Below are 12,112 nucleotides of genomic sequence, written 5' to 3'. Positions count from 1 at the left end.
TCACTACAGAGGTGGTTGGAGAAGCCTTCTTAGAGGGGTTACTATCAGCATTCTCAGGTGTCTGATTCCTCATTGGCGTTTGAACGCCAGGACTGGGTGCAGGATGGGCGTTTAACACCAGCTTTCCACCATTTTCTGGCGTTTGAATGCCAGAACTGGGCAAGGAATGGGCGTTTAACGCCAACTTTTCCCCCTTTTATGGCGTTTGAACGCCAGAAGTATTCCTCTCTGGGCTCTTACTATCCTCAGAGGGATTTTGGGCAATGGTTTGGTTATCCTCTGTCAGTTATTCCTTTCTTGGCTTTCTGCTGCTTTGAGTTGATACATTCAATGTCTTCCCACTCCTTAATTTAACAGCTTGGCATTCTTCTGTTATCTGTTTAGATAGCTGCTGTCTTGTCTGATTTAATTGTGCTTCCATGTTCTGGTTAGCATTTTTAGTTTCTTGGAGCATCTCTTTAAACTCTGCTAATTGTTTTGTCATCAGGAGTAATTGTTGATTAAGTTCAACAATCTGTTCTTGAGGATTAGGATCAGTAGTTACTGCCATAGCTTCTTCTTTTATAGAGGACTCACTGCTTGAGTATAGATGTTGATTTCTAGCAACCGTATCTATGAGCTCTTGAGCCTCTTCAATCGTCTTCCTCATGTGTATAGATCCACTAGCTGAGTGGTCTAAAGACATCTGAGCTTTTTCTATAAGCCCATAGTAGAAGATGTCTAACTGCACCCACTCTGAAAATATTTCAGAGGGGTATTTCCTTAGCATACCTCTATACCTCTCCCAGGAATTATAAAGGGATTCATTATCCTCTTGTTTAAAGCCTTGGATGTCCAGCCTTAGCTGTGTCATCCTTTTTGGAGGGTAAAATTGATTCAGGAATTTGTCTGATAACTGTCTCCATGTTTTTATGCTTGCTGTGGGTTGGTTATTCAACCACCTCTTAGCTTGATCTTTTACAGCAAATGGAAACAGTAACAATCAGTAGACATCCTGATCCACTTCTTTATCACGTACTGTGTCAGCAATTTGTAAGAACTGTGCCAGAAACTCAGTAGGTTCTTCCTGTGGAAGATTGGAATACTGACAATTTTGCTGCACCATGATAATGAGTTGAGGATTTAGCTCAAAGCTACTTGCTTTAATGGGAGGTATACAGATGCTACTCCCATATGCAGCTGTAATGGGATTAGCATATGACCCCAGAGTCCTTCTGGACTGCTCAATTCCACTTAGGTCCATGATGGAGAACGGGAGATGATGTGGATATTATTTTATTTTATTATTATTATTTTTTTTTTAAATTTTAAGTGAACAAAAGCACAAAAGACACCAAACTTAAAATTTTTAGAAAATCAAACACAAAATTTCGAAAATTTAGAGGAAAACACAAAGAAAACACCAAACTTATAAATTTTTTAAAAATAAAGAAAGAACTAAGGACATGCAATTTCGAAAATTTTAAAGAAAATAAAAGCATGCAATTGACACCAAACTTAAAATATAAAACTAAACTCAAATAAAAGACTCTAAACCACAAAAATAAAATATTCCTTATCTAAGCAACAAGATGAACCGTCAGTTCTCCAAACTCGAACAATCCCCGGCAAAGGCACCAAAAACTTGGTGCACGAAATCACAATCACACTTTTGCAATTCCGCACAACTAACCAGCAAGTGCAATGGGTCGTCCAAGTAATACCTTACGTGAGTAAGGGTCGATCCCACGGAGATTGTCGGCTTGAAGCAAGCTATGGTTATCTTGTAACTCTTAGTCAGGATATCAATAATTCTCAGATTTAATTGTAAAAAGTAAAAGAACATGAAATAAATACTTATTTTGCAGTAATGGAGAACAGGTTGAGGTTTTGGAGATGCTATATCTTTTGAATCTCTACTTTCCTACTGTCTTCTTCTTCATGCACGCAAGGCTCCTTCCATGGCAAGCTGTATGTTGGGTTTCACCATTGTCAATGGCTACCTCCCATCCTCTCAGTGAAAATGTTCAATGCACACTTTCACCGCACGGCTAATCATCTGTCGGTTCTCGATCATGTCGGAATAGAATCCAGTGATTCTTTTGCGTCTGTCACTAACGCCCAACACTCGCGAGTTTGAAGCTCGTCACAGTCATTCAATCCCTAAATCCTACTCAGAATACCACAGACAAGGTTTAGACCTTCCGATTCTCAAGAATGGCCGCCAATGGATTCTAGTTTATACCACGAAGATTCTGATTAAGGAATCCAAGAGATACACACTCAAACGAAGGTAGAATGGAGGTGGTTGTCAGACACACGTTCATAGGTGAGAATGGTGATGAGTGTCATGGATCATAACATTCATCAGGTTGAAGAACAAGTGGTATCTTAAAATAGAAGCAAGCGTGATTGAATGAAAAACAGTAGTAATTGCATTAATCCATCAAGACACAGCAGAGCTCCTCACCCCCAACCATCGGGTTTAGAGACTCATGCCGTAGAGGATACAATATGAAACGTGTAATGTGTCATGAGATGAAGATACAATAGCAAAAAGTCCTATTTATAGTGAACTATTGACCTAGGGTTTACAAGAATGAGTAAATGACGTAAAAATCCACTTCCGGGGTCCACTTGGTGTGTGCTTGGGCTGAGCATTGAAGCTTTCATGTGTAGAGACTTTTTCTGGAGTTAAAAGCCAGCTTTTGTGCCAGTTTGGGCATTTAACTCCATCTTTTGTGCCAGTTCCGGTGTTAAACGCCGGGAATTCTGAAGCGGATTTGGAACGCCGGTTTAGGCCATCAATTCCTGGGCAAAGTATAGACTATTATATATTTCTGAAAAGCCCAGGATGTCTACTTTCCAACGCAATTGAGAGTGCGCCAATTGGGCATCTATAGCTCCAGAAAATCCACTTCGAGTGCAGGGAGGTCAGAATCCAACAGCATCTGCAGTCCTTTTTCATCCTCTGAATTAGATTTTTGCTCAGGTCCCTCAATTTCAGCCAGAAAATATCTGAAATCACAGAAAAACACACAAACTCATAGTAAAGTCCAGAAAAGTAAATTTTAATTAAAAACTAAAAAAATATAATAAAAACTAGCTAAAATGTACTAAAAACAGTGCCAAAAAGCGTTTAAATTATCCGCTCATCAAGTGCCATCGTACAAAGTCATATCCGGGAGTTTAAAGTCTTTTGGGATTTCGGTCTTCATGATCTCCTTGGTGAATGGATCTTGGTCCTTGCGGGAGCTATTCTCCTGAGGGGATCGGTTAGCTTTGGTCTTGAGATCGGCTTCGAGTTTTAGGAGTTTGTCCTCCGATTCCCGGCGTCGCCTTATTTCCTTTTGTAGGTCTTTCGCAGCTTCTCGTTGATGTAGGGCTTCTTCTTCAAGTTATTTTAAACGGTCATGAAGCGCCTCCATGGCTCCCGCATTTGGAGAATTCTTTTCGTTGTTAAGTTGAGGAGTATCCATTGGTGTGGCGTCTGCATTTTTGTGCGATGTTCTATTCTCTAGATCTGAATTGTGGTCATTGTCATGGTCGTCCTCCATGGTGATGGGATGACTTCCAGGTCCTCGGCAACGGCGCCAGTGTTTCGAGGGTTACCTGAAACTGTAGGTCGATCTCGATCGAGATCTTCTGTGCTGGTTGGATATGACATGTCCGGCGTGTAGGACTACCAATGCTGCTGATCCTTTGTCACTAAAGGGTGGTGGTGATTGCAAGGGACTCCAATGCTTAAGTTAGTAAGGGTATTAAAGAGGTTTTTAGTAGAATATGAGTATGCGTTTTACTTGGGTGCTCCAGTGTATTTATAGAAGTGTGGAGTAACCTTTTTAGGTAAGATAAGTTAGTTATCTTATCTTTATCTTATCTTCAAGTGAGGTCATCTTATCTTCAAAGGAACCGCCCTTCTCTCTGTATGCTTTGGGCTGCCTTAGGATTTGGGGCGTGGTCCTCCGTTTGGACCCTTTTTTGGGCTTTCCGGGTGATTTGACCGAGCTCTTTGAGAAGAGTTCGGATTGTCCTGACCTGAAAAGGTCGGTCGACTTGTCAGTAGAGCATCCCGGGTCAGACAGCTTGACCCAGAATATGAATAGACACTCATCACCATTCTCACTTATGAACGCGTGATTGATAACCACTTCCGTTCTTCATGAGAACAAGCTTGAATGTATATCTCTTGGGTTTCTAATCAACGATTCACATCGACTCCCCTGTGACAATGGGGCATCTGAATCCGAGATTAGAATCTTCGTGGTATGGGCTAGAATCTATTGGCAACATTCTTGAGATTCGTAAAGTCTAAACCTTGTCTGTGATATTTCGAGTAGGATCTGGGATGGGATGACTGTGACGAGCTTCAAACTCGCGACTGTAGGGCGTAGTGATAGACGCAAAAGGATAGTAAATCCTATTCCTACACGATCGAGAACCAATAGCTGATTAGCCATACGATATCTGTGCATGGTATTTTTCATCCGAGACGAGAAATTCGATAGTTGAATTGCCGTACAGAAACTGTAGAGGACCATTTTCACTGAGAGGACGGGAAGTAGCCATTAACAATGGTGACACCCAACATACAGCTTGCCATAGAAAGGAGTATGAAGGATTGGATGAAGGCAATAGGAAAGCAGAGATTCAGAAGGAACAACGCATCTCCATGCACTTATCTGAAATTCCCACCAATGAATTACATAAGTATCTCTATCTTTATTTTATGTTTATTTATCTTTTAATTATCAAAACTCCATTGACCATAGCTTGCTTCAAGCCGACAATCTCCGTTGGATTGACCCTTACTCACGTAAGGTTTATTACTTGGACGACCCAGTGCACTTGCTGGTTTAGGCTAATCATCTGTCGGTTCTCGATCATGCTGGAATAGGATCCATTGATCCTTTTGCGTCTGTTACTACGCCCAACACTCGCGAGTTTGAAGCTCGTCACAGTCATTCAATCCCTGAATCCTACTCGGAATACCACAGACAAGGTTTAGACTTTCTAGAATCTCAAGAATGCTGCCAATGGATTCTAGCTTATACCACGAAGATTTTGGTTAACGAACCCAAGAGATACTCATTCTAGCTTGTTTACTTGTAGAACGGAAGTGGTTGTCAGGCACGCGTTCATAGGTGAGAATGATGATGAGTGTCACATAATCATCACATTCATCAGGTTTAGGCGTGAATGGATATCTTAGAATAGAAATAAACAAGAGTTGAATAGAAAAACAATAGTACTTTACATTAATTCTCGAGGTACAGCAGAGCTCCACTCCTTAATCTATGGTGTGTAGAAACTCCACCGTTGAAAATACATAAGAACAAGGTCCAGGCATGGCCAAGAGGCCAGCCCCCAATACATGATCAATGGATTAAAAGATAATCCAAAGATGTAAATACAATAGCAAAAAGTTCTATTTATACTAAACTAGTTACTAGGGTTTACAGAAATAAGTCTAAGTGCAGAAATGCACTTTCGGGGCCCACTTTGATGTGTGCTTGGGCTGAGCTTGAGCTTTACACGTGCAGATGCTTCTCTTTGAGTTAAACACCAAGTTGTAACGTGTTTTTGGCGTTTAACTCTGGTTTGTGACGTGTTTCTGGCATTTTACTCCATAATGCAGCATGGAATTGGCATTGAACGCCAGTTTGCGTCACCTAAACTTTAATGAAGTATGAACTATTATATATTGCTCGAAAGCTCTGGATGTCTAATTTCCAGCGCAATTGGGAGCGCGCCATTTGGAGTTCTGTAGCTCAAGAAAATCCATTTCGAGTGCAGGGAGGTCAGAATCCAACAGCATATGTAGTCCTTTTCAGCTTCCTATCAGATTTTTGCTCAGGTCCCTCACTTTCAATCAGAAAATATCTGAAATCATATAAAAACACATAAACTCATAGTAAAGTCCAGAAATGTGAATTTTGCATAAAAACAAATAAAAACATCCCTAAAAGTAGCTAGATCCTACTAAAAACTTCCTAAAAACAATGCCAAAAAGCGTATAAATTATCCGCTCATCACAACACCAAACTTAAATTGTTGCTTGTCCCCAAGCAACTGAAAATCAAATAGGATAAAAATAAGAGAATATACTATATACCCCAAAACATCAAGGAAGCTTAGTTCTAATTAGATGAGCGGGACTAGTAGCTTTTTGCTTCTGAACAGTTTTGGCATCTCACTTTATCGTTTGAAGTTTAGAATGATTGGCATCTATAGGAACTCAGAGTTCAAATAGTGTTATTGATTCTCCTAGTTAAGTATGTGGATTCTTGAACACAGCTACTTTTATGAGTCTTGGCCGTGGCCCTAAGCACTTTATTTTCCAATATTACCACCGGATACATAAATGCCACAAACACATAACTGAGAGAACCTTTTCAGATTGTGACTCAACTTTGCTAAAGTCTCCAGTTAGAGGTGTGCAGAGCTCTTAAGCACACTCTTTTTGCTTTGGATCACGACTTTAACCACTCAGTCTCAAGCTTTTCACTTGGACCTGCATGCCACAAGCACATGGTTAGGGACAGCTTGATTTAGCCGCTTAGGCCTGGATTTATTTCCTTGGGCCCTCCTATCCATTGATGCTCAAAGCCTTGGATCTTTTTTACCCTTGCCTTTTGGTTTTAAGGGCTATTGGCTTTTTCTGCTTGCTTTTACTTTTTCTTTTATTACTATTTTTTTGCTCTCTTTTTTTTTTGCAAGCTTTTTATTTGCTGCTTTTTCTTGCTTCAAGAATCAATTTTATGATTTTTTAGATCATCAATAGCATTTCTCTTTTTCATCATTCTTTCAAGAGCCAACAATTTTAACATTCATAAACAACAAGATAAAAAATATGCACTGTTCAAGCATTTATTCAGAAAACAAAAAGTATTGTCACCACATCAATATAATTAAACTATTTTCAAGGATGAATTCGAAACTCATGTACTTCTTGTTCTTTTGTATTAAAAACATTTTTCATTTAGGAAAGGTGAAGGATTCATGGAATTATTCATAGCTTTAAGACATAACCACTAGACACTAATGATCATGTAGTAAAGACACAAACATAGACAAACATAAAGCTCAAAAACCGAAAAATAGAGAAATAAGAACAAAGAAGTTAAGGAATGAGTCCACCTTAGTGATGGTGGCGCCTTCTCCTTGAAGGACCAATGGTGTTATTGAGCTCCTCTATGTCTCTTCCTTGCCTTTGTTGCTCCTCCCTCATAGCTATTTGTTCTTCTCTAATCTCATTGAGAATGATGGAGTGCTCTTGGTGTTCCACTGTTAATTGGTTCATGTCATGACTCAATCCTTCTAAAGAAGTGTTGAGTTATTCCCAATAGTTGTTTGGAGGAAAACGCATCCCGTGAGGCATCTCAGGGATTTCTTGGTGATGAGTGATAAGCGGATAATTTATACGCTTTTTGGCATTGTTTTTAGGTAGTTTTTAGTAAGTTCAAGCTACTTTTAGGGATGTTTTCATTAGTTTTTATGTTAAATTCACATTTCTGGACTTTACTATGAGTTTGTGTGTTTTTCTGTGATTTCAGGTAATTTCTGGCTGAAATTGAGGGACTTGAGTAAAACTCTGAAAAAAGGCTAACAAAAGGACTGCTGATGCTGTTGGAATCTGACCTCCCTGCACTCGAAATGGATTTTCTGGAGCTACAAAACTTCAAATGGCGCGCTCTGAACGGCGTTGGAAAGTAGACATCCAGAGCTTTTCAGCAATATATAATAGTTCATACTTTATTCGGGAATTGACGACGTAACTTGGTGTTGAACGCCAAGTACATGCTGCTGTCTTCCAATAAAAGCCTCAGCTCGTGGATAGATCAAGCTCAGCCCAAACATACACCAAGTGGGCCCCAGAAGTGGATTTATGCATCAATTACTTACTCATGTAAACCCTAGGAGCTAGTTTATTATAAATAGAACATTTTACTATCATAATCTCATCCTGGATTGTATTTTGAATCCTGTGATCACGTTTTGGGGGCTGGCCATTCGGCCATGCCTGAACCTTTCACTTATGTATTTTCAATAGTGGAGTTTCTGCACACCATAGATTAAGGGTGTGGAGCTCTGCTGTACCTCAAGTTTCAATACAATTACTAGTACTTTTTATTCAATTCTCTTTTATTCTTATTCCAAGATATACGTTGCACTTCAACTTGATGAATGTGATGATCCGTGACACTCATCATCATTCTCACCTATGAACGCGCGTGACTGACAACCACTTCCGTTCTACTCTAGGCCGGGCGCATATCTCTTAGATTCCCCAACAGAATCTTTGTGGTATAAGCTAGATAGATGGCGGCATTCATGAGGATCCGGAAAGTCTAAACCTTGTCTGTGGTATTCCGAGTAGGATTCTGGGATTGAATGACTGTGACGAGCTTCAAACTCCTGAAGGCTGGGCGTGATGACAAACGCAAAAGAATCAAGGGATTCTATTCCAACCTGATTGAGAACCGACAGATGATTAGCCGTGCTGTGACAGAGCATAGGAACGTTTTCACTGAGAGGATGGGATGTAGCCACTGACAACGGTGATGCCCTACATACAGCTTGCCATGGAAAGGAGTAGGAAGGATTGGATGAATGTAATAAGAAAGTAGAGATTCAAGAGGAGCACAGCATCTCCATACACCTATCTGAAATTTCCACTATTGATTTACATAAGTATCTTTATCCCTTTTTATTTTCTACTTATTCCATTAATCAAATTTAAACTAATGATCCAATTATCCTTGAATCCGCCTGACTGAGATTTGCAAGGTGACCATAGCTTGCTTCATACCAACAATCTCTGTGGGATCGACCCTTACTCGCGTAAGGTTTATTACTTGGACGACCCAGTACACTTGCTGGTTAGTTGAACGGAGTTGTGAATTCAAATAGAGCCAATTATTAAATTTCATACAAGTACAAAGAGCATGGATCACAATTTCGTCCACCAAGTTTTTGGCGCCGTTGCTGGGGATTGTTCGAGTATGGACAACTGACGGTTCATCTTGTTGCTCAGATTAGGTAATTTTCTTTTCAAAAATCTTTTTCAAAATCTTTCTTTTCTTTTTCGTTTTTCCTAACATTATTTTTGAAAAATTAATAAAAATACAAAAAAAAAAAAAATCATAAAATCATAAAAATCAAAAATATTTTGTGTTTCTTGTTTGAGTCTTGAGTCAATCTTTAAGTTTGGTGTCAATTGCATGCTTTAAAAATTTTTCTTGCATTTTTCGAAAATTTCATGCATTCATAGTGTTCTTCATGATCTTCAAGTTATTCTTGGTAAGTCTTCTTGTTTGATCTTGATGTTTTCTTGTTTTGTGTTGTTTGTTGTTTTTCATGTGCATTTTTCGTTTGTTAGAGTCCATGCATTAAAGAATCTACACTTGACCATCTTCTTGAGGATTTGTGACACAGTGAAGTCCAACGGAGTCCACCAGGATGTCTATAGGCTGCTCTTGTTCCCATTCTCTCTCAAGGACAAGGCATTCAAATGGCTTGAATCCTTCCCAAAAGAAAGCCTGACAAATTGGGAGGAGGTAGTGAATAAGTTTTTGGCAAGGTTTTACCCCCCTCAAAGGATCAATAGGCTGAGAACCGAAGTATAGACGTTCAGACAGCAAGTTGGGAAGACACTTTATGAAGCTTGGGAAAGGTTCAAAGACCTAACGAGGAGATGCCCACCAGAGATGTTCAATGAGTGGGTCCAACTACACATCTTCTATGAAGGCTTGTCATATGAATCAAAGAAGGCAGTAGATCATTCCTCTGGAGAATCCTTAAACAAAAAGAAGACTATTGAAGAAGCCATAGATGTCATTCAAACTGTAGCTGAGAATGACTACTTCTATGCTTCCGAAAGAGGGAACACCAAGGGAATAATGGAGCTAAACAATGTAGATGCTCTGCTGGCTCAGAACAAGCTCATTACCAAACAGTTAGCTGACCTCACCAAGAAAATGGAGAGGAACCAAGTGGCAGCAATCACCACATCATCAACAACCGAAGAAGAAGTTGAAGAAGAGGACCTTGAGCAAGCCAACTACATTGGGAATTCACCTAGACAGAACCATGATCCATACTCCAAGACATACAACTCTGGATGGAGGAACCACCCAAACTTTGGGTGGGGGAATCAGCAAGAGCAAAGCCAAGACCAGAGACGTTACAACTCCAACAGCAATGCAGCTCATCAACAATTCACACAGAGGACATATCAATACCCCCACAACAACACCTCTCATACTTTAACCTCTAATTCCAATTTACCATCAATTGATGACAGACTCTCTAAGCTTGAAACCTTACTTGAAGGAATATGCCAAGAGATTCAAGAAGACAGGGTGTTCAAAGAAGAGGTGCGAGCCAACATTAAGAACCAAGGAGAGACCATCAAGAAGCTGGAATTCCAAGTGGGATGCTTAGCGGAGAAGATTCCCAAACCTACTGATGGTTTCCCAAGTGACACAGAGAAAAACCAAAGAGGAGAAGCAAAGAAAGTAAGATGGAAAGATTGCAAAATGATCACTACAAGTGATCAAGAGGATGAAGACGAGCAAAGCGACCTCTCCCAACAGCCTGAAAACAACTCAACAGAGGAGGAGGATAGAGAGCACTAAGAACCAGAAATCTCACAATAAGAGTTACTGAAGCTCTACGCACCATTTCCCCAACTACTCAATGGTGCTGTGGGGAAGAGAATATACTCAAGGTTCCTAGACTTGTTTGCATCTCTGGATGTGAACATACCATTCATCAAGGCCATACAACAAATGCCTACATTCATCAAGTACATAAAGGAACTTCTTTCTAGGAAAAGCTCACTCAAAGGAGGCCAAACTATAGTGTTAAACAAGGAATGTAGTGCCCTTATTCAACATGAATTGCCTGCAAAAAGAAGAGACCCAGGTAGTTTTCACATCCCCTGTGCCATAGGGGAAACAATGTTCGATAGAGCACTCTGTGATTTAGGAGCAAGCATCAACTTACTGCCCCTATCCCTGGCGAAAAGGTTACAGATCAATGAGATAATGCCCACAGATGTGGTCATCAGACTGGCTGATAAGACTCAAAAGCAAGCAATAGGAGTGGTGGAAAATGTGTTACTAAAGGTTGGGAAATACTTTCTCCCAACAGACTTTGTCATCTCGGACATGGAAGAAAGTTACACTCACCCAATCATATTGGGAAGACCCTTCCTAGCTACGGCCAAAGCACTCATAGATGTGGAGAAAGGGGAGCTAATATTGAGGATCCATGATGAACGGCTCAGCTTTAATGTCTTCAAACTCTCACAAGAAGTAGACCAAGAACACAAGGAACCAAGTAAAAACCAGGATGAGATGCTAAAGGAGGAAGCAAGCACAGAAGCACACCCAACCTATCTGGAGACCCCTTTGGTTACTGAACAAGGGAAACAGCCACTACTACAGCTCAAGGAAAAGTTAGAGGAACCTAAACCTCTAGAGGCATGTGAAGACAACATCACAATTACCATAGGAAAGGAAGTCATCAATAGCAAGGCAATATCAAAGGACACAAGGAAGAATGTACCAAGGAAGTGGAGGAACAAAAAGATCCCTACGGAAGACTTCTCTCCAGGAGATAGAGTGATCTCAGCTTACTTTCCAGACATCCCCCCTAATCTCCCTACTGTACCATCTCAGTTACCTAAAGTCTTCACAATCAACAGAATTCTCTCCCTGGAACATGCAGAGATCATTGATACAACCAATGGATACAAGTCCACAGCGAGAGGGGAGGACTTCAAGCATTACCAACCACCCTGATGAGGGAAAAACGTCAAGCTAGTGACGCTAAAGAAGCGCTTCATGGGAGGCAACCCATGTTTTATATGCTTTTAGAAGATAGTAAATAAGTCAATATTTATGAATTCAAACCCAAACTTGACAAACTCTTGGTGGAATCCTTATTGTGCAGTATACAGTGAAGAACAAGTTTGGTGTTCAAAACATGCCAGGAAAGCATTAATGCAATCAAAAGCATGCTAGTCTTGGAAGCTTTGAACAGAACTTTTCATCACAGTGCTCCAAACTAAGTTTGGTGTCACCCCATGGTGCCATAAATATGCATATAAGAACCCACAAATAGT

At 40.2% G+C, this 12,112-nt stretch overlaps 1 protein-coding gene across 1 annotated transcript; it reads left to right on the top strand.

The window, feature by feature from the left end:
• Positions 1-10,772: 10,772 nt before the first annotated feature.
• LOC130980985 (uncharacterized) lies at positions 10,773-11,789 on the top strand. The gene has a single exon (XM_057904627.1). It carries the CDS (start codon positions 10,773-10,775, stop codon positions 11,787-11,789), a length of 1,017 nt encoding a protein of 338 aa, XP_057760610.1.
• Positions 11,790-12,112: the final 323 nt, after the last annotated feature.

Source organism: Arachis stenosperma, chromosome 5 (genome assembly GCF_014773155.1).
Source record: "Arachis stenosperma cultivar V10309 chromosome 5, arast.V10309.gnm1.PFL2, whole genome shotgun sequence".
In the NCBI taxonomy this organism is placed as follows: domain Eukaryota; kingdom Viridiplantae; phylum Streptophyta; class Magnoliopsida; order Fabales; family Fabaceae; genus Arachis; species Arachis stenosperma.
Note: the sequence above shows the minus strand (reverse complement) of the source record. Positions and strands in the feature narration are given on the sequence as shown.

Excerpts from the sequence above, each read along its gene's own strand:
- LOC130980985 (XM_057904627.1), top strand. The coding sequence starts at position 10,773 with ATGCCTACATTCATCAAGTACATAAAGGAACTTCTTTCTAGGAAAAGC.